Raw genomic sequence first — 23,793 nt, 5'->3', positions numbered from 1 at the left:
ACCTTTGACTTCTTTCGCCTGCCGTTTGCCTACTAATCCATACCCAATGAGAATATTTTCAATAAACCAGGCCTCTGAGCAGCTCCAGAGAGCTGCTGGTTCTTTGGTGGCAATTTGTGTTTGTGTGCGTGTGTGTGTGCGTGTGTAATCTGTTTTTCTTCAGGAAATTTAAAGGCTGAATCATGTTTTCATTTTTTCTCTCAAAATATGGACAAAATTTCCACCTTCACACTGGCATGGAGTACTGGGAGGGCTGTTGATCTTCTGCAGTCAGTGCTGACAGGATTAGAGTCTGATATCTCATATTTGATCTGATGGCGAAGGAGTGGAGACGTGGCCAGAGGACGGGCAGTGTGACACAGGCTGTCCTCCTAGAAAATGCTGAGCCAAGGATTTTAGGTGCTAGAGAGTGACACAGTTGCTCTGTCGCTCTCATTTGGGCTTGCACTGGGAAAACTGGGACTGCAAGGTTTGTGCTCAGCTCCTAAAACAGAGGCATTGGCACTTAGGTGAGGCTGGCACTTAGAAAAGCTGCTTTTGCCTTCTCTGTGGTATCTGCAAAGAAGGACATAATTAAGTGCATTTCTCATAAACATAAGTTTAACAGTATTTCCAGTTTTTAACTTGCCATTGCATACTTGCAGGTAATGTAATGCTTTGTATGGATACAGTGTTATAATAATAATAAAAACATCCCCAAACCATAACAAGCTTTGGTTTTAAAATTAATTTTCTGTTAGTTTAGCCAAAATAAGTAGGTTTTAACAGTAATAGAAATAAGAACTGTGTAATTTCTGGAAATAACATGAGAAACTAAATAGAATAAAACTACCACAGAGTATCTGTGAGGCCTGGCTGTAATGGGAATAAAGTTAAGCTCAATGAATAAATTGTTCTTGAAACCCAAGACAGAAATAGTTATCCGGAAAGCTTGAATAATGATCTTCTCAAAAAAATTCTGAATGTTATAATTCCTTCATGGGAGAAGAAATTGTCCATTTGGTCTACGGAGCACCTCCCAAAACTCAACAAAGTTCAGAGGAGGACAAAAGTTGGGGTGAAATGCACTGAGGAGTCTGCAAAAAAAAAGACACAGGTTTAAGAGCAGAACTATGAATTATGAGAGGAGGCCTTTGAGGCTGAGCTATTACAACATTTACAAAGGGGTTTGATTCCCCTTCTCATTAAAATGAATGGACATCACTAAGAATCTTGAGGAGTAGAGAAGTTATTTCAGTAAAGGAACTGTTCGGTGTTGTTTTGGGACTTTAGAGCCCCATGCCCTTCTACTGTTAGAGATAGCAGCTGAAGAATTATAATTAAATGGCTTTCTATACCGAACAGTAGCTGCCACTTTCCAGGTTCCCGATATCACATCCCCTTGTACAAGGTGAGGATACAGAAGAAAGAAAGCACTCAGTTGTGATCTGCAAACACCAGCATAGTAATTCATGTGCCAAATCGTAAACGTCTAAGGTAATTTAAGTTGCCATAAGGTTCACTGCCTGGGCTCCAGCTACTTGGCTCTAAGGGCAGCGGTCTCTATTAGGGATTGTCAGCCACAATGTGGATTATTCATATTGCCTGGGGTGTCTAAAGTGGTCCTGGATACTTTGGCTTAGGCACCCAAATCATTCCCGAGGTAATTTGAAATAGTAGCTGTCAGAAAGCTCTTTGATTTGATCACTGGTTGGCATAACTGAGACAATTAAGGAACTTTCTTGCCTTGGCTTGCCCATGGCTATTTTACAAAGTTTGCAGAATGTCCCTGAGATCCTGCTACTCTGAGAGAGAGAGAGATCTGGACTAACTGCTTTCGCTGAAAACTGCCAGTGCCTTAGGAGAGAAGAGATGGGGTAAAGAAATAGGATCTCCAGAAACTCTGTTGAGCCTTCATCCATTTCTAAGCTATGATGAAGATATTTCATGCCCCCACTCTTTATGAGAAATACCTTATAAAATGTTGTGTCGGATTTAGAACAAATATTTTTCCTGAGAAAGTAAATTACTGCCTTACATGAATGCATTGTGGCCTGGTGTCTTGGCTCCCAGTACGGCTTAGCTTCAGCATCATATGATGTGGAGTGGCTTTTTTTGCCTTTCTAAATCTGCCACTCATCTTGCCTGCATTATATCTTTCATGGACCCAGAAAGGAATACTTATGTGAAATCCATTTTTCCCACCCAAAGAGGCACAATGAGTTATAGCTGAAAATTTGCTCACCAGCTGAGAACTACCAAATCCATCTGTGTATACTTCCATTGTTAAGAAACCAACCCCTCATCCTCTTAGTACATGTGTGCTGTTATCTCTCCCTCCATAGAGAAGTCCTCTGGTGTTCAGTACTGCTGCTGCTAAATTGCCAGCAGGAGAGAAAAGAGTATTATGGTGCTGCATTAGCTGCAACATAGTTAAGATTTTCATTACAAGACCGATTTTTCTTCCCAAGCCCCCTCCAAAATGCCTAATAAAAGTTGTTTCAGCATCAAATTTGGCATGTGTGGTCTGTGACTAGCAGAACAGGAGTATGTTTGATTGAATAACTAGGTGTCAATCAATCCAGTGATCATTACCTTCACAATTTCACTGCAATACAAGTGTGTCATAGAAATCATAAATGATATTTATTAGAAGTGGCCTGGTGAGAGATTCGCTGAAGCACAGTTGAACTGTTGGAAGGCAGATTTTTAGAATTAGCATGTCAGATGAAAGCCTGCTGATGAGGGCAAAATTTTTTTTACAATCTGGTATTGGCAAATCTCGCAAGGCTTTTCCACCCTGCCATGAGTTTCAGGGACTGCCTGTGGTTCACAGAAAAGTGAAATACCCAGAGTAGGAGGCACAGCAGAAAGCAGCTTTGATATGCTGCCTGTATTTCTGTATTTCCTGACAGAGACTTCCTAAATCCCAAATGGGTTCCCAAGTGCTGTGCTGTGCAGGTACCCAGATCCCATGTAAGAAACATGCCTACCTTGGAACGAACAAAAGTCCATCTCCTTGGATTTTCCCAAACCCTGAAGGGCTTCATCACAAGCGCGATCATGAGGAGAGGCACTGGCTTTCTGATCTGGTACAGCTGCTCGTGCCGCCTTGTTCCTCGCGTGTCCTGCGTGCCCGTCGCTCGTCCCGGTGTGATAGGGCAGTGGGGGGGGGGGGGGGGCGGGTCAGAACATGGAGTTTGAGACCCACGTCAAAACCTCTGGCCCTTCAGGAGATCAAGGATAGCAGAAAATACTGTGAACCTTCCTTGGCTGTTCTCCATTTTCCAGTTGCTAGTGGTTGGTGCTTCTGTACCCCTTTGCTCTTTTAATACTGCTTCTCTGAGCCCTCTGTCCCTATTACCTCTTGTGTTCTTCTCATCTTCTCTCTGTCCCAACCTCACAACAAGGGAACAAAGACAACGTAGTGGTTACCTCAGGATTTCTGTGTTTGTGGAGATTCACAGGCAGGGCAGAGAACGGTCAAGCAGATATTCCCGACCGCATGAGAGCAGAGGAGCAAGATGTTACCCGGTTCCAAAAGAGAAGGCATTTTTTGCAAATGTGCTGGTGGCAACCACTTTGGAGCTCAAGCTAGGAGGCCACGATCCATGTTCTAACTTTGTAAATGAGCAATTCTTAAATTTTGTCTTTAAATAGAAATCTAGGTAATATTTAGTGCCTGTGCTAATCCTTGGCAAACTTGTTTAAACCCAAATGTTTTGCATTTCTTATTCTAATATTTGCCTTCAAAACTGTATGCAGCTGAGAACTCTTCTAAGGGGTCAGTCTGCCAAGTAAGGGCTGAATTATTACATGCAAGTCTGTTCTTTCTTTTGTTTTATTACATTTTCAAACAGCCCTTGGATCTGCTGTCTGACCTTCCATTTGTAATTATGAGTTTAATTAGCAGTGACTAAACTTCCAGCTTCATTTCTTGTTAACAAGCAGACTACATGCAGTTCAGTAGCTGCACAGACATTCTGAAACTCAGGTTTAGGAGAGCTTCTCTGACAAGAGGTTAAGAATCATGCAGGAAAAATAGGACGTAAAAAAGTAGGCTATTTGCAAACTCAAAAAAGTTTAATATGAGATTCTATCAAATTGATCCTTAACATTTGCACATGCTATGGATGTTTTGAAAGGCGTCTTTATATATGCATTCATGGACTGCATACAAATGCATGTTATATCTGCTTTTCAGTTCACAGCTGTTGTTTCATGATTTGGGATTTCCTTATTTGCATTTTAATCCCCAAATTTCATATGTTTTGGTGACAGCTGAAGATTTACTGCAGCTCAGTTGGGGTGATAGTCTGGCACTTGGAAGACTTGGGTGCAGATTCTTTTTCCACCACAAACTTTGTTTGATGTTGGCAAGTTTAACCTCCTCTCTGTCTCAGTCCCTTTCTGTATGAAAGAGTAACAATTTTTTTTGTATCTTACGTGGCACATTGTCAGTTTAGCTGCTTTAAAGGTAATGGCCAGAAATGACCATATTATAATAGCTCTGCGGGTATCAAAAAAGGTAGATTTTCTGGGTTGTGTACAAAACAGAAACAATCTCAAAATATTTTAAAAGAAAATGAGGAAAGTATTTTGAAGTTGCCAGCTAGAGGGAAATGAATAAAGGTTTCGTCTGCTGTAGTTAAGTGGATTTGATAGGGTTGGTAGCAAGAACCTCACAGGAATCCCTCTGTATTTGCAGTGATTTTGCCTTGAAGTTCCTTGTGTTTGAAAACAGCCTTGCTGATGTTAATATCGTGCGTGGTTTTCTAAATATTTCATTGGATTTTCTTTTGTTATGTTTAATTTGTACTATGTTTTGCAGTGTCTGTGCAGCACCTCAGGCACCTTGGCAGGAGGCATGTATGAATGAGCATGATAAAAAATAATCATCATGATTATTATTTAAGGCCTGTGAGCAAAAGCTTCAATCATTAAATAACTAGATTAAGTTCATCCATAAAAATGTAGGCTAAAAAAGAGTGCAAAAAAGATGCAAGTGAATGAGAAAGGACAAAAACTCAAAACTTTTTTTTCTTTCCAGAATATTCCCCGTTTAGACCACGTGGAAGAAATTTCATGGGAAATGCTCTGTAGCCTGGGCAGCAAGGCAGCAGTGCTCAAGGGCAAAGCTTGCCAGCCATTTGCCTTCAGGCACGGTTCAGGACAAGACACTCTGATGTTCCGAGGGCGAGAACCCCTGTTGTCTATCTTTTCATTTCACTTTCATTGATGTCGTTGCCCAGCGGGTGCTTCTGGGAAACCCAGGGCTTCGCAGAGTCTGAAGCCTTTTAAAAAGCTTTCTGAATGTTGGCATATGCCATTCAACCATGGTTTAAAATGGATCCTAATTACTCCTGTAATTGAGCAAGCAGGCGAGCATATAAGTGCAAATATTTCCCAAGGACATTTTTCTGGGAAAAATGAGAATGCACAGCTGAAATCAAGCTTGCATTCCATCTCTCCAGTTGCCATTGTAAAAATGTGGCATATATTGGAGATCAGTGGCAAACCAAGAGATTTGTGATTCCATACGCTCTTTGACTCTACTTTTACAACACCTATATGATAGCATTTCTTCATTTGTTCTTTTTACTGGGAAGTTCTGTAACTTAAGTGGTTTGAGGCATTAACATTCAGATGCATGCACAGTTTAGAGAAGAAAATTATTTGGATATGATGTTAGCAAAATCTACCATCTGTGCAGGTAATAAAATGATTTTTTGTTAGTGGTTGTTTTTTTCTTTTGCTTTGGAAGGGTGAAAACCCAGAAAGAGCAGAAACTCCCATGACAGCCCATTAAAATGTACAAGGATTGGTTCAAATCTGAGATTTGATATGCAGTCTCTTCTTCTCAGCTCAGATGGAGTTGCCTTTTAAGTCAGATTTTCTCATATTAATATAGGTTATTCACTGGCTGTCCATAAGAGTAGAGTAGCTATATGCTTTCTGCATACATTTAATCTCATTGGCTCCTGACTTCAACCTTCTTTGTTGTAGTATGTGGTTTCTTTTTATTACAAGGATAGTACCCATGGCTTATTTTGTTGCATTTTATTTTCTATTTGATTCCTAAGGGATAAACAATACAAAATGCAGTAATAGAAGATTTTTACCCAATAGGATATTTATATTTCTATTGTTTTTCTCTAAAGAAGCTGATTTAATGTCTTATATGAAGTGATAATAAAATCTAATATAACAGGATATTAAAAAGGCAAAATAATGATTACTATAGCAATTCAGAGATGGCCTTAAAGCTTCAGACATTTCCTAACTGTAAAGACTACCTCAACCCATCATTTTGTAAGGACAAAAACAGGAGTAAGAAGAAAAACTTTATGGTGAATTCTGTTTTGGAAGTGGATTCTGGGTGAGGAACAGCCATGAAAGCAAGGTGGCCAGTGTGCTCAAGTATTTGGGTTTCACTCCTGCAAAAGCATTAATATTTTTTTCCACTATACCAGCTAGATATTTGTTTGACCTACAGTGCAAAATTACCTAACTGCTTTTGCATGTTAATATATTATTCCATGTGTTTGCCTGCTGGCTGTATTTGCTATTCTTTTGGACAGACAGATACTGTTACATGCCCCTGTGGTATATATCTTTATCAGAAGAGTATTTAAACAAAGACCCTCAAAGCAGGAAATGGGGTAGAACATAAAATATATATAAATATCTTAATGACACTTGCTAGTGAAACAGCTCGCTGGAAAACAAACAAACAAACAAACAAAAAAACCTGTAAAATTACTTGTATTTTATACCGTTTATCTGTGCTGGTCAGAGTCATTAGTGTAACAGTGGGCCCTATTATAGAAGTCACACAGGTTATTCTATTATGGGGTAATATAGTGTACATTTCTGCATAGGTTTCTAAATGGTCCAGGGCCAGAAGGTCTCTCTGAAGGCATCCCTGCAGTCAGAACAACCAAGTAAATTGCATTTGCAAAACTACCAATAGTTAGTAAGCACTTTATGACAGTAAGTTACTTGCTGTGAAACAATGAGATGAAGTTGAAAGTAGGTGTACCTACTTGTAAGAGGGGAAAGTTGTACCTTTTTTCTTGCTTGCTGTCAGCTCAGACGGGACATACACGAGCTTCCAACTCTGCTAATCTGTTGCATATTTTGGAAAATGCTTCATTTGCTCATGTAAAAAAACCAGTCTTCTCACCTTGCACAATTCCTCACCAACATCTCCATGTGAGCAGTGGTTCTGTCATCTAATGCCATGGTTGTTCAGCACCAGATTTTCTCACCCACCTGGCAGCAAAAGGAATTTTCCCACCTTCTGCTCGTTACCGTATATTCACTGTCAGCAGGCTGACTGTGAGTATCAGGAATATGCACTGAATAATTTATTTCTTTGGATTATTTTGGATAGAGGGAGGAGAGGGGAGAGGAGGGAATTTTCCAGTGGGGGCAGAGGAAGAATACTTGTCCAGCCATCCTCCCAGCTGGAGTAGTGGTTGGTTGGTTGGACGGTTGGTCGGTTAACACTGATCAGTGTCACTGTGCTATGGCCAGTCCTGTGCTCCACTTAAGGTGATCTGTCTTTTACATTGCAAGGTCTGCATTAATAGCCTGCAATAAGAATTAAGTCATGATCATACCTCCTATAGCTTAAAAGTTCTGTTCATACATTCAATTCAAAATCTGATCTCTTGGAGCAAAGTTCAGCAGCCATTCTTTCAGAGACTACAGATTGAACATGCCTATGCTGTAGGTTGCGAGGTTAAGAGTTTCAGTTTTGGTGATCTCAGTGCACAGCCTTCTGGTTTATGTTGTGCTGATGAAATCAGCCATAAACTAAGAAATGAGACTTTGTATGGGGTAGCTGGGGTACAGACACATGTCTGTTTGCCAGCTCTGCTGTGGACATAGGGACACAGTTGAGGGATGACACAAATGGCTTTGTGCAGTAACGTCTTAAATAGTATAAGCTAGATTCATTGGAGTTGTTAGGAGGATTGATTTTTGATTCTCTGATTTTTTTTCTCCCATGTATTTGTAAGATTCCCATGCATTTATAGTATGTATGCATATTCAGTCAAATGATTGCACTACTCTTTTATAATCACTTGGAAAAAAAAATGCTTTTGGTTTTCTAGGTCCTGAAAGAACTCTTGCTGACATTATAACAGATTCTTATAATTTCTTCTTATAGTTCCTCATGTTAAGACAGTTTGCATCTGTGTCTTTGATGTGGTCTCTTTCAGGAATTGCCAGCCCTTCTGTAGTCTTTTATCCTTTAAATCAACTTCCCAAGAGACTTTCTCCTCCAGTTCCTGAAGTCTGTTGAGGTCTGATCTTTTGAAATCCATTATTTTTATGTTGTTACTCTTACTCCACCCTCCCACCCCCCTGCCGCCCAGAGAGTGAGCTCCATCGTCTTGCAAACACTTTTATCCTGGTTACTTTTCTCTTTGACATTTTCATTCAAATCTAGAATAGCCATTCCCCTTATAAATGTCTCCATGATAGAAGATCATTCTTTCTCATAGCTTAAACTCTTAACACCTTAAATGATATATAGGATGGTATTTTGTCTTCTGAAATAAAAGTTGTTCCAATACATTCTAAAATGTTTATAGACCATCTTGCCATGAAGTGGAAAACTTAAACTTGTCATTTAAAGAAAAGGTTTTAAAAATTGAACATCCTCATAAGGAGATTTAGAAACTATTCATGATGATGTTAAAAAAACCCAACCAACCAAACAAACAAAACCAAAAACCCCAACAGCAAAACACACTTTCAATAGATGCAGGTTATGGGTGTTTAGGGGGGAAAGGAGCTGTGGGTTCTTAGTTTCCCTGAAAACTAAGATGCAACTGTTTATTACCATGAGTGCTTTCCTATTAGTTCTTAGTTCCTGTGTTGCAAAAGATTTTCTAGAGGGAAAGAAAACTTTTCTGGAAATAGTACTGTGTTGCTAAGGGAAGGATTGCATACGTTCTTTCCACTTCCTGGGCTCATCTGCCTTACTGAGCAATGTTCTCCTCTTCTGCACGTGTGGCCCCATATAATATAATAGAGGAGCATTTCCAGACTCATCCGGAGATGGGGGAGAGAATGATGTTGCCTTAGAAAAGCTATTTTGATACAGCTGTCAAAGTTCCATTAAAAGAAATGTAATCACATGAACTAAAGTTGTTTGCCTTCTAAACCATTAAAACCAGCCTAGGAGAATAAGCCACTGATTTAATTTAATTGATTTATGAATAGTCATATCTATCTAAAAAAGAATAGAAAACCATCAGTCAGAATGGGGTGGATGTTAGCTACCATGTTTCTTTTATATGGCAGTAATGCAATTTCCAAGCTCATATTTGAACGTATGTAATCAGGCTACCCAATAAACTAATTAATCTCAATATAAGGAACAGCTAGTTGGTTTTGATGCAGTGCTGGCAGTGTTTCTAGTATGAGGTTCGGTATTCAGGCGAGACTTGTGTTCAGGGTGAGGAGAGAGAGGCAAAAGGGTAAGGTCTCTTTTTCTGTTGACTTCATTGTACGTCAGGGTGAGGTGGGAAGTACACCACAGACCAAGTGCTCGCAATCTGGGTCCTCTGAGAAACAGGCAAGTGGGCCTCCAGACTTTAAAATATGCATATGCAATGCATGCACTTTAGACATCAATAATAGCTGATGAATGCTATATGTGCTTTCAGTATTAATGAAGAGCCCTATGTTTTGATTTCCCAGGAGTACCCAGCACATGTTCTAGCAATCAAGATGCCTCTTCAGAGCCTTTCTGTTTTCTTCTTTTCTGACAGAAGTCAACATCAATAGCTTCTGCTTTACTCCCTGTGGTAAGGCAAGGGTGTGAAGCTGTTTTCCAGCATCACTTTGTACCTCTGACTGATCTAAGCCATGTGAACTCATCCAGCCCCTCCACCCCAGCTATGAGACTGCTGACACTGGTGCAGGCAGCAGTCCAGAGCTTTCCTCACCGAGATCCTCGTTCTCACAGCATGCGACAGCTCCTGATAAATCAAAACTTAATAAAGAGTTCAGTAGGACCTTATCTCACACTGGGATTTCATGAACTTTAATGGAACTACTTACAGTATAATGATATCCTAACAGTCATGGTATAAAGTACCACTCGCCCTGAGTAAGGGTTTTATAAGCTGGCACCGAAATGCCAAGATTCTCTGTTCCCCACTCTATTTAATCAAAAAGCTACTCTTTGTCACCTGAGTGCAAAATAGAATGGCAGTGGTATCAGTAGTTATAACACCAGTTCAGAAGGAAGAAGGCAATTTCTTCCCTCTCGATCTTAATCATTAATTTTCATTAAGATTTTTAGCTTCCGCGTGTGAATGGTAGAAGACATCAGCATAGCAAACAATTTAAAGTGCATCTGCATAAATAATAGAGGTAGTTTGTTATTTTCATTATAGGTAAAAGCATGTGTCAGTTGCCAGATGTGTTTGATTCAGACAATATGATTTTCATGCCAGCTTTATGATATGTTTGATTTAGGTGAAGAGACTAAAACCTGCTGTTGGGACTGAGTTGCTGTTAAACACCAGCTGCAGGTTTTTTTTAATTAATAATTTAAGGAGTAGAATACCTTGCTTTAATTAACACATTAACCCTTCAAGCTACTCAGAGAAAGGTCGCAATGGCAAAGTGGTTTAAAAGTAAAGCAAGAAAATATTCAAAGGTAGGCCAAACAATGTATTTCTTTCCCCCCAAACATGCTACAAGCTCTTGAGATGTTTTCGCCTTTCCTTCTTTGCATTTTAATTTCCTTCTCGCTGTTGAATGGGGTATGGAGTGTGGTTAAAGGACCCAGGCTAACCCAGATTTTTTAGCAAGACTGATTATTCTTGATTTGCAGGATGAGCAGCAACTGCTCATAGCTCCTGTGAATCACTTTCCAGGCTTTTAACTGAATCTGCGAACATCCTACAGATTTGCTGTTTTGCCAAAACTTTCCTTGATCCGTTCTGAAAATCTGCCCAGTCATGTAGTAGTTTAAATGTGGATCTAAGCATAGAAATTAAAGCTCCGGCTTTTGAAAACCTGGGCCTGCATCTTAAAACAAACCACTCTAATGTGCTTACTCCGCATGTTTCTTTGTCAGTCTACCACCTTCCGTTCTTAAATAGCAAGCATGGTGGCCAAACTGGATAATATCTCAAGGATATTAATTTGTTAGAAATATGGAAAACTGGGGTGGTGAAGAGGGGTCCTGTAAATGTCCCTTGTAAATATAAAGGAAAGGCTGCCTTCTGACTTCACTCCCTCAATTAGACATCAGATAAACTCATATGCGATCATAAATGCCCAGCCATAAGAGAAACTTCATCCAGAGATCACAAACTATGGGGCACCAGCAGATCCGGCTTTGAGATGCAAATCCTTGGAAACTAGCTTTCATTGCTACCACTAATAATGGAGTTATTTGTTATGCTGTTGTTTGTTTTTAAAAACATTTTCAAGCAAAGTAATCATAACTTCTACTATAAGGACCATCATGGTTCCTTTACCATATGACAACAATGCAGAAAATATAGGACGTCCAGAAATAAAAGATTTATTACAAATAAGCAACCAAAAAAACCCCCTAGTTAATGGAAAAATCAGCTATCTAAGTGACTTATGCTCTTATTGCCTGGAGGAGGTCTGGAGAAGAGGAGGGTTGGAAGTATAGTTAGAAACATTGGACTGGCAATCAGGAGATGTTTAGCTTATTTCTAGCTGTTTAACAGATTTCTTTATGTGTGGTGCTGGAGCAGAGCCAGTGTCAGCTCTAGGCAAAATGAGCTTCCATGATCCAGCGACAAGTCAAGTCACACTCATGCAGATCACTGCAGATGACTAGAGTTGCCGAGGCGGTCCTGAGGGCATCATTTAGAAATAGCAATGGATAGGAATAACCAGAGGTATAATTTTGTTTACAGAAGAACCTGTTTTACTGATGATGATGACAATCCGGTTTGATACTTGGATTCAAATTTGAGTCTCACAGCCAGAAAAACTATTAAGTCTTTTTTTGAAAATGGGCATGTTGCCTAAATAAAGCACTGGAAGATGCTAAGAAGTTCTGTGAGCAGTGGGACACAGCCTAGTTGTATGGATTTTTGTCCTACATTCCCCACACCTTGACGTTAGCAAAAATTCTGCAGATTGTTCTGAGATCAGTAAAGCAAAAGTGAGATTTGAAGTGATGGTAATAGAGCATATTTCTGCTGCATCTCAGACTCTTAGAAAGTACAAAAAGCCTACAAATGTTTTGCCAATAAAATGCATGTAGCTAGTAATTAAATACTATTAAAATCATAAACATGACTATCATTTATTAATAACTCAACTGTAATGCATTTCAGTGGCTATACATACCATTTGTTCCCTTCTTTTAAAACTTAAACATGCAGCAGCTCTGCAGGAACAGAGTCCCAGTGAAAACACTCAATCTGCAGTGAAATCATTGCTGTGTCGGGAGTTTAGAAGATGGTCTAGTTTTCTTGGCTTTCTCTTTGCATGTAGGAACTGAGGCTAGTGGAAGTCATTTCAAAGAAATGAAACCATCGTGGAGGCTGTACAAGTTCTGTGCTTCTAACAGTTTGTGTACTTTTCATATTATTTGACTATTTTGTTTTGCCTTTTTCTTACTATTTATACTTTTGTCTCCTATCCTGGAAACCATTGAGCGTGTGCTTTTCTGTGCATGAATAGTTTCACTGATCTCAGCAGTACCGGTCTACTCATTAGGTATGCCAGGTACCCTAAAAAAGAAATTTCTTTGGGGCAGCAGGAGAGAGAGGGTCCTGATCCTCCGCTGGAAGGGTGACAGAACATGTGGCACAGGGTCCATGCAGCAAACCCCTCCTCCTGTGGCAGAAATAAAGCTGGCTTTAGCTTCCTTCCCCCAGTAAATCCATAACTGAATGTTATGTTTTTCTTTTGGTTGCACCTAATATAGGGCAGCGAGTCCCAGCCCAGACGAGGGCTCATAGATGCCACCACACCGGCAGCAATGATCATTATCATCATGGAAACAGCTGCTGCAGTGCCATTACCTGCTGAGGAGTTCAATCACTGTTTGTTTTAACTATAGTAAAAGTATGTAGTTGACATGGCAACGTGTTCTGTGACACATGCCATTTGATTGGTTTTTCCACTGGAGGAAAGTCCCTGCTTCTTTGAAATCATGTGTAGCAGCTGTTCTTGCTCCACTGATGATGACAAGTGCATATAGAGCCATAACTGTCTGCACTGTTTGTCTCCTTCCATGATTTGGAAGTGTTTAGTTCTGGTGCGAAGGGCTGCAACTCCATTGATTCAGTGTAGTTTAATCTCTCAATGTTTATGGCTTCCCTTGTAGAAACTCCCATGAGGCTTTTTCTGTTAAGGCTTTTGTTTAGAGTAAAGTGGATGGTATTTTTCATGGACAGCGGATGAAATGAGTTTTCTATGAACTATAGAATGATATATTTGCTGGTGAAGGACTTGATCCTGCAAAGTGTATACAAAGCATGCAAGTACTGCTGCTGATTTCTGCTGGACTACCTCTATTGGTAAAGTTAAGATTTTGTTTAGTGTATTCGCTGAAGAAACCCGTCGCTCTGCACATCGCTGCACTGAGACAGAATTAAGAACATTTAAAGTGACTTGGTTTGCAGTGAAATGGAACGATGCAGAATTTGATCATGTCACTATAGAGACATTGGCAATTTAATGATTGATTTAAGAGCTCAGCTTGATTATTCATAATTTCAAAGAAAGTCAAAGAGATGCACAAATTAAAACCATGGACCTAATTCTTCTGAAGTCTAAGGTTATTAGATGTGGAGATAAACTTGCTTCCATTTTAATATTCTCTGTACTAAGGCTACTGCCATTCTAAAAATACTTTGAATGGTTTTATTAGCCTCTCTAAGAATATTGTTTAAAGTGGCCCATATTTTAGTTTATGTATCTTACAGCCAGTTTAACACACACAAGTAACATTCCTATATAGACCTGGAACAAATGTTGGAAATTTATAGAAATATGTCATAATACCTTTTTTTTTTTTTTTTGGATGGGTATTTACTTTTTAGGCTCCAGGTGCTAAAGATAGGTCAATTCTAACATTATCTCATTATTCAGCTAATATATTGCTCTTCCAGTATAATTGAAGGCTTATTAAGTATTGGTTGCACTAATGTTTAGGGGCACTAACTGCTATTTCATTTTTAAGTAGGCTTGTGCTTTTGTAACTTAGATTCAGTAAGACAGTGAAACTTTTCACCTAAGTCTCTGAGTCAGTGAGACTATCATCCCCTAGTGGCAATTTATGTCCATAACAGATGGATATTTTTTCCCCGCCCCTGGTCTTCAACCAGTTAAGCTATTCAGCTTGGGTAGACTAGCTCTAGAGAATGCCTTTATGTAGATGTTTGAACTCCGTTTCAGATGTCTTAAGACAAGGTCTACCCACTCATAAATTTTACTTAAAGCTGGAGATCCAAAGTCCAAAGATTGTTCATCTGTGAATATCAGACTAAGGCTCAAATTCTTTGCCTTGCTGCTTCACAAATGAATATAAAAATTAAACAGGTTGAGGTTCTGAATGGAAGGATCTTCTGCTCATGTAGAAATTATCTGTACCACTACACTACCACCCACAAACTTGATTCAGCTTTGCAGACTATTTTCTCACTGGAGACATGTACAAACGAGAAGCTGATCCTGCAAAGCTTGCTTGACTTTCAAGTCCATCTCTCAGTGGGTGGACTGATGTGGTCACCAACAATAAACACCATTTTCTCATTTGTTTTGGCAAATACATACATGGAGTTTGTAGTTCTGAGCAATTCTATGTGTCAAGTTGTGAACGCTTTTCTGCAGTTCACAGTGGGCAGAATTCTCTTTCAACTCATTGCTTCCTGCTGGTGATAACTTTATCAAATAAATCTCTTTTCAAATAGGATTTTATATTCTAGGTTTAAGATCATAGGTATTTCCTGGGCTTATACTGGTGGTATAATGTTGCCAAATCAATTCAGCTACTTTTATTTTTACTCAAAAGTTTAGCAGGCTTATTTTTTTCTCAATGCGTAAAGCACGTATTTCCCTCTCAGGTATCCTGTTGAGAAAACACTTATAGTTAGGAACTGCAGTTAAATTTAATTCTGTAGATGTCATGATTTCCTAGATTTTGGAAAAAGAAAAAAAAAGTTTAAATGAAAAGAAAGTAGCTTCAAGGTATTTAAAAATAGAAATTCAGGGCTTGTACCATACGTTTTATGTATGCATTTCTAAGGCTTCATTTAGGCAGAGCAGCTTAAAAAGTCTCATCATCTCTGGGACACTTTATCTTGATGGCAGCCATCACCAAAAATATTATGCTGCATTAAGCAAAAATCTCAGGGTCCTGGCTTCCTTAGGTGAAAGAAGAACATAGCTTTCTCTACCGAATATGGAAAAAGCAGTAAATTTATTTTACTGTCTGTATATAATGTAGGGATTAATATTAAGGAATTTTAGTTGAGAGGAATTATTTATATCTCATTGTTTGACAAAACGTACATAGTGCTGTGAAGGGAGAGGTTACTCTGAAGTCTACTCACAATGCGGAAGAACGAGGGTAGAGTGCTGATCGCTACTTCTGTGTCTAACCTTAAGCTTTATTATTCCTAACAATATACGTGCAGACAGCTAAGCATGAAAATTCTTGTGTAATTTTTAAAGAATACTGTGGATTCCATAAGTAATAACAGACTGGAAAAATCCCCAGTTTTACAGTGTTAGAACACGGGCAGTTGTGAAGGCTAGAAACTACCTCTAAATCAAGGAGATGTCAAGATTTTCCCATTATGGTTTTTCTAAGGCTGAAGTCAAGATAAAATGCTATGTTTATTACTTTGATGTAAAAGACCATTACTGGACGACATCGTGGTGCCAGCTGATTGCCCTGTTTACAGTAATAGACTTAATAGACTTTACATATACAAGTCCAGACGTGCAGCTTGCTACAAACTTAAAGAAATGAACAGTAAGGATGAGGAAAAACTCAATAAGCAAGTATTTTTTGCCTTTTTTCCTTGTTTCTTTGTTTAAAAGACCTTCTTTTAATAAAAAAAAAAAAAGTTTCTATGAAAAAAAAAGAATTCCCCCCTTCCCCCTTTTTTTAAATTTAGAAGTGACAGGAGCTTGTTTCCTTTTTTTTCTTTCCTTTTTTTTTTTTTTTTTTTTTTAGGTACTTTGATCACTTCTGATGATCCTGATGACTCCAGTTGAGTTAATTGATCAGCAGTTACCTCAAAGCATCTAGTGACAGGTTTAGTCTGTCACTTAGACAAGATTTGTTCACATTATTCATCTAGAAAGTCTTGGGTTTATACAGTTCTAGTAAGGAAAAATCTCCAAAAAGTGTAACTTAACCAGTATTGTTCTGGCAATTATTTCTTGTGGTCTAATTTTAAATGCTAGTATAGCTATTGCCTGACTTTATTCTGCAGCATATGGTTTATGTCAATATATTTCTAAAAAATAAAACAAGCAGAGAGTTCAGTTTTCAGGTGACTCTACATGAAGTAATTGCAACTCCACTGGAAATTATTTATCAATTGTTGCATTTATCTTGCAGGCATAACTATATGCGTTAAATACTTTGGCTGGTAATACACTTTTAAAAGACACCATTTTTGTTTAGATTGACCACAGATACATTTACTTCAATCAATTTGTTTACATGTAGTTGTCTATTATAGGAATCATGGAGTGGATGTTTTTATCTACAAATTGAAGTTCGGCTTCCATAAGTGTTCCTCCTGCAAGTGAGGAGCATTGCCTTTTTCTGCTTTACTAGCTTTATCTTTAATCACACTTACATTGAGCCCTTAATGGGTTGTGAGATCCAATAACTGAGGTGGTAAGGTTAATGGGGCATCTTGTTATGCTACACATTTTTGTTGCAAATAATTTTATATATTAAATGCATGAAATCTTTGCCATAGGAAAGTGAGACAAGAATTTGAATGGCTAAAGAAGGTGGGTCCAGCTATTGCCTGGTTACAAAAATAAAGCTGAAGAATGCTGAAAGCAGCTGCCTTTAGAGAATGGCATGATTGTAACACACAACCAGTATCTGAAATGCAGCAGTGAATGATTCTGTCTAGCAATGGCAGATCTGAGGGAGTTAAAATAACAATGTTCAAAAACTGCATGTGTGATTATCTTAGTCACCCTGTAAAAGCCAGGACATACGAATCTCCATTCAGTAGCTTTTAGGTATGTGACCATACCTGCCATGCCCAGATCTTTTGGTCACTTCTCTGGCCATGCAGATGCTGAGCATCGCCTCCAATTTCAGTCTAGAAATACAGCACAGAGACAGTTTTTATACAGAGTAAGAACTGTGGTCTAGACCATTCCCTGTCAGGACAATTTCTGAGATAGGTTTTTGGCTAAGTGGTCCATTTGATAAAGGCATAAGATTATTTTCTCACTCAAACAGTCACCATCCTTCTGAATTTGCTCTACAAGAAACGCTCACAAGCTTGGTTACCTACTGTGCCCCTCGCTGTACCCTTTGGCAACCGGGTGTCTCTCTCCCAGGATATTTCCAATGGTGGTGCAGTATGGAAAATTTCCTGTGTCAGTGGCTGGTCTTACAACACATCAGACAGGGCCCTGCAAGAAAGGCATATGTAACCGTTAGGACACACGATACTCCATATTACCTCTTCCAAGGAAATTCTGCCAGCTAAAGGGGCAGCAGTTGCTTTACCACACCCAGGCAAAGGCTGTGCTCCCCTCCCTGCCACCAGTGCTTATTGCACTAGTTTTAACCTGGTTTTAAACCCCTGAACTTTCTCACTATGCCCTGTGATGTTTAGAGAACTGAAGAAAGTGTGCTGCTCGAAAAGCAGCAGGTACTGTGCTTTTGTACAGTACTGATTGTCAATAAAAAGTAATTTAGCTGAAAGAAAAGGTGTATTTCTGACAAAAAGCTTCTACAGCAGTGGAGGCAGCAGAAGTGAACCAGAAAATACTGACATTATTAAAACTGCAGGTTTAATTTTTTTTTTAAAATAATCAAACCCTTGTGTTCAAACTTTCAAACAGAACGGCAGCATGAGCAGTAGGCATTTGCAAAGTTGTTGTCAGCTGAAAGCTGTGTTGAAGAACATTAGCGAAACATGTTTCTGCTACTGTGCTTCTACCAAACATGCACTCCTACACACGCCAAAATCTGTATGCCAAACCTGGTGTGAAAAAGGTTGCCAGAGAAACCCTCCTGTGTATATTGAGTACCTTTCTTCATCATTTCTACCTGGAATAGATAGAATGTGTCTTTTAACAGCCAGATCATCCATCCCCAAGATGTAGGCAATTCCATGGGATATGATGAAACTTATTTTAAAAAATAGAGACGGAACTAAATGTAGCATGTAATCATTTAGATCGAGACTGGAGGAAAAATGGTCCTGTTCAATGAAATGTACAGGAAACATTTAGGAGACCAGAATATAACTTTCGGGATTGTTAAACAAAGAGAGAAATAAAACCGACATGAATTCTCTCATTTTTCATTAGAATTTTGAATTTCCAGCAATCTCCAGGGTGTTTATTTTGTACTTTACCAGAGTGCCATATACAGAGCTAGAGAAACAACAGGAGGTTTGGGGGTTGATGTAACTCCCAGAGTTAGCCCAAATCCACAAGTGTGCAATGTATATAGAGAAAAAACTGTTCACGCAGTCTTACTTAAAGCTGCTTAACAGCTTAAAATGATAAAAAGTCCTTAACACAATTTAAGAACTTAAACCACTTAAACTGTTTGAAGCAGCTTGTGAGTTTGAGGAGTTTTGGCGGGGGTGGGAGAGGCATCCCTGCCGAGCTGGAGCCCTGGGGACGGAGCTGGCAGGCTCCCGCATGGTGTGTCCCGGCAAAGGGGCCCTTTGGGAGCCAAACTTGGGAGTCCTGAAGGTGAGGTGATGGAGAAGATGGCAGAGTTTTCTACAGGTTTTTGGACAGTATGGTGTATCCGCCCAGATTGTTTTGCTTTAGTGTTGTAGGGAATCTTACAGGGATGTGAGGTGTGAGCAGTGGCATCCCCCCAGTGAAATGGGGTGGCAGAAAAAATATTGTCTGTGACAAGTCTTCAGCTGTGGAAAACAGCTTCAGCTCACGGGCCAAGGCACAGCTCCTCAGGAGCATTGTGAAGAAATCTTCTGCAAGAGCTGCAAGGCAAAATGTTTTGCTTTTGTGGCGCCAGGAGTTGGAGGCAGGTGAGGGGTGGCATGAGTGGGCCTTTCAGATGTTTTGAGGAGGATTTTTTTTTTTTCCTGAAAGATTGTTTCTGGGAAAAAGAAATGGGGGGGAGGCAGGGAGGGTTGCTTTAGTTTGACTGATCTCAGACAGCCTTGGCCAGTTGGTCATATCAGAAGCATGTTGTTGTTATTACGTGAAGTTACACATTTACAAAACAGAAAATAAACCATTATTTATGAGATCCAGTTTGGTGCCTGCTGTTGCCTGTGGTGGTCAGTGGCTGAATGTGTGTTTGTGTGTGTGTATGCTCAGATGAAAAAAATGGCGGCACTGCACAGAATTGATACTTGAGGACAAAGGAAGGAGGCACAGGAATGGGAATGAATGTCTGAAGGTGGAAAACAGCCAGGATGCTGCTTCTGAAGACAGTGATGCTGCCTGAAATGTTTTGAATCTTGGCCTGTTTTTCACTGATGCAGGCAGTGATTTACACCTTTCTGTGCAGAAAAGGCTGTAAACCAGGAGTGAATTACATTCTGTACAATTTGAAAATAAATGGTGCATTCACAGCCACTCATGTTGAGGCCCATTTACACTTCCAGAGTGGTATGATGAGTAAATGAAAGTTAGGCCTGTGTGTGAATGAAAAATGCCTGTTTTACCAGAGGCTGTGAAAAGAGAGAGAGCGAGAGAGACTTAGTGGAAATTGGAAGGGAGACTTTTATTTGTTTGTTTAGAACAGTCGTATTGATTTGGAGTCAGATGGGGTATTGGTGTAACTGCAAACTAATTCCACTGAATTCTGAAAGGTATTTCTGGGGATGCTGATGGGGCTGGAAGTTTATATTTATAATCAGAGTTTTTCCTGTGCTCGAGTCAGTCTTTATTGCACTACATTCTTGTGCAAACTTAGCATCGTAACATTTAACATGTATGATATCTGTCCAAAAAAAAAGAAATCTTTACTGGGGTGAAAAAGAGCTCAGGTATAGTTAAATTCATAGGTTCACAATACAATTAACTTTCTCCTTGGTTTTTCTTTTATGGTGAGGAAAGAGATATGCAAATGTTAGTCGATGAGGGTAAGTGCTTTCTGATTAATAACAGACATAGAAAGAAACCATTTAATGAATGAAATCTTGGTAATGTACTACATAATACTAATACCTCAATATCACTTGAATTTCAGAACATTTCAGGATCTGTCCAAACAAATGGATATATCTTACGGTACTGTCAGGGATTCAGCAGTGTATGAATACTTTAAAGCAAAAGGGACCAACCCTTTGGAGCAGGATAACACATTTGCTGAACTGTGGAGGACTATCAGTAAGAATAATGGGGCAGATAATTGTGTATCGAACCCTTCTGAAGGCATCAGGAAGGTAAGACTGGATCACAGGGTCTTTTTTAATTTTTATGCTGTATCAATGTTGTTTGCATGGAGTTAATAATGTTAAGTCACAGGAAAGCAATTACCTAGTCATTAAAAAAATCAAGGGACACACTGAACGTATACTTATTTCTCTTAGAACAGAAATTTAATGCAAGATTTTCTTTGTTTATTCCAAACTTTAAAAAATGCATACACTCTTTCACATGTCACCATGCTTTCACCTAACTTTTATTTGTCTCAGATATGACTGCACTTATTTTTGGTGAAACTGAGCATAGATAGGGCATTCAAGGACTGATATATAACAGCTTGGGATCCTACATGCTTGTGCCAAGTCCTGTGATAAACAGCCCTGGTTCAGATCACACAAATACAAACGTCCACACTTCTCACTCTTAGTCTGCCTCTCTTCTCTGCTTCCCATCTTATAGCTCAGCAAAACCAGATAGTAAATAACATCAAACCACATGCGTCCAGGGGTACGTTACAGCAGAAGGGATGCAGGCATGGTGAAAGTTTAACATGCTGCTCCTTTAGTGAAAAGCATCCTCTTTATTTGTCAATTGATTTTTTTCATGAAACAAACTAACAGCTGTTATCAATGTAGTGATTGTTTGATCAGAGTTACTCTGTTGTCAGTGAAACACTGATTCTGAATAAATATATTACTAGTTCTTTATGCTTTTGTAAGTGGGAAATATTAAAATGGTTGGGCCTTGGGTTTCTTTTTTTTCTTTGAAGCTTTTTCTGAACAGTCAGAGGGAGAACATCCCAAATTTACAGGTTCTTACAGTGCCATAAAGGAGTTGAACACAGTAACACAGGCCAACCCATTCCCCAAATCAAAGTCCTTTAATATAAGATTCCCAACTGTTTGTGTGACTTCTGGACAAAATCTTTATATACTCTTGTGTCTTCTCAGCACAGGAGTATTTAGTCAGTAGTTTTGGTTCACCCTGCCTTTTCTCCCATCTCCCAGGTGAGCTTTCCTAAACCCCTCTGCCCTCGGCTCAAATAGCCTTTCTTCCTTGGAACAAGGTAGAGCTCTGGCAATAGCGAAGTCTGCAGTGTGTTGGGTTTTTTTACCTGCTCAGCACTTTATGAAAATGAGGCCTCTGTTCTGAGGGACTTTTTTAGCATTTAAAGGAGTTAGAAATAGAGAAATTAAGTACTTTTCCATGTACCCTAGCATTAATACCAATAATAAAACAGTTTACCTTAGAAAAATGCACAGTATTTTACTTTTTCTTTTCTCTTCTACCATTCGTATGTCAGTGGATGCTCCTTAGCCATGAGATTGTAAACCCTCTTATTCTGTAAGCCTACTGTGTGCTGCCATTTATGATAGATAGATTTGCCTAAGCCAGAAATGCAACTGTAGATTGGCAGGCTGTTTAGAATACCAATTACATTGTCTGTATGGAGCTGGCAGCTCCATCCTATCTATGTGATAATAACTTTTTATATTAAGTTTGATTTCAATATTGTAGGGTGATGTTTATATAACTTGATCAGCTCATTCAATTAACGTCAACAATAACCAGATTAACTTCAGTCCCCAAAGCTGACCAAGGCTGCTATTTGATTAGACACCTACATAAATTGGGCTTAATATTTAATAACATTGTCAACTAAATTGTTGTGTTTATAGTTTAAATGTCGCTCTTCCTAGCTCATTGAGCTCTTTGAATAAACAGACAAGTTTTCCATGTCAAGTATTACAGCTAGAAATTCTGGTTTTTCTAAAGGAGAATTGATGTCAGCCAAGGAAATGGGACCTTCCATCTGTAAACACGTACTGCTGCATGAAGGAGATGTAAACGTGCCTTAAAAATATATTTTATAGGAAATGGGAAATATAAGTATCTCTAGCATAAAAAGATCCCTAAACCATTTTTCTGAATGAGGACTTGCCCAACATGATGCAAAAAAAACCCCCAAAACCAAGCCCACTACTACCCTTTATCCCCTCCTTCCCCTTTCCATTTTCTTCAGACAACGTCACAGTTCAGCTGCAGTTATAAAATGAGCAATGCCACTTCAATGCAAAACAGGAGAGTGCTGCTTATTTATGGTACAGGCAGGTATTTCAGATGTTTGTCTCTATTCCATTTACCTCTCCCCATTGCCCAGAGATTTTCCTACTCCCTTTGACTACCTTAAAACAAAAGGATAATAGTGGAAGAAAGTCCTGAAAGCTTTTGTGGCATCTGGTTGCCATGGCAGAGGTCTCTTTTCTGATACAGCACAGTCCCTGTAGCCACAGTGGCCACCTCCCGTTGTCAAGACACAGCTTTTGCAACCCTGGTAGAGCCACGGAAAGGGCATTAATGCACTGCAAAGTCACGTAAGAGACAGAAGGATATTTCAGAGCTGGGGGTGGCAAGTTGCTTTTGTCGTACTTCCAAGGCATTTGAAAGCGGTCATTGCAGATGGAAAGTGTTCTGCTATTCATAAATATCTCTGCATAGCGTAAGAGGAGGTTACCAGACAAATTGCCAGTCCATACAAAATGCTATTTTGCCACTTGAGTTTTCTGGCACTATAGCAGATGAGGATTGACTAACTCTGTTGTATGGAAAGTTTCTTTCTGGGTCAAGCTACAGCCAGGATCCCCAAGAAGCATGCAGTGGGTAGCTCCTGCGCTCTTAACGCAGGTGGACATTGGTACTGGAATTGCACACAGTTCTAAGCCATTTGTAAATCTCAGCAAACTGTTTCCATAATACCCAGTGGCAATTAGTTCTTCAGCTTAATTATTAATTACCACAACATACTTAATAACCTGTGGCTTTTGTCATCGTGGGCAGGCATTTTGCTTTGAAAGAATGAAGTAATATGATCCCTATGTAATCCCATATATATCTTTATATATAGATATACACACATAGGAGAATTAATCTGTTATTGTTGTATTTTTTAAAAGCTTTACTTTGGTGGAGACTGTTTGTTCCCCTGTCCAATCAATTTTGTGCTAAAATTTCTCTGAATCCTTTCTTTTCTTCCTGTGTATCACTTCTGATGAAAAGTGATCAAAAACAAGTACAGTACAAAATGTGAATGTATCATTGATTTAGGCAATGGCACAGTAAGAGTTCATCCCCTCCCTTTTTTGCTTCCTTCAAAAAGTTACTCACCCTTAATGAACACTAAACATTAAATCAGAGCATTTCTTGTTGAACAGT

At 39.2% G+C, this 23,793-nt stretch overlaps 1 protein-coding gene across 6 annotated transcripts in view; it reads left to right on the top strand.

Annotated features, from left to right (window-relative positions):
* The window catches only part of GRID1 (glutamate ionotropic receptor delta type subunit 1), a 555,275-nt gene that overhangs the window by 505,158 nt on the left and 26,324 nt on the right, over nucleotides 1-23,793 (top strand). For all 6 annotated transcript variants that reach the window (XR_007507329.1, XM_049810876.1, XM_049810875.1 and 3 more), the window contains one exon: nucleotides 20,402-20,597. Coding sequence is in view for 5 of the 6 variants with exons in the window: in XM_049810876.1 (XP_049666833.1) it covers nucleotides 20,402-20,597 (196 nt within the window). In the remaining variant the exon portion in view is untranslated. The remainder of the gene's footprint in view (nucleotides 1-20,401; nucleotides 20,598-23,793) is intronic.

The sequence above is a fragment of the Accipiter gentilis genome, chromosome 9 (assembly GCF_929443795.1).
Source record: "Accipiter gentilis chromosome 9, bAccGen1.1, whole genome shotgun sequence".
In the NCBI taxonomy this organism is placed as follows: Eukaryota; Metazoa; Chordata; class Aves; order Accipitriformes; family Accipitridae; genus Astur; species Astur gentilis.
Note: the sequence above shows the minus strand (reverse complement) of the source record. Positions and strands in the feature narration are given on the sequence as shown.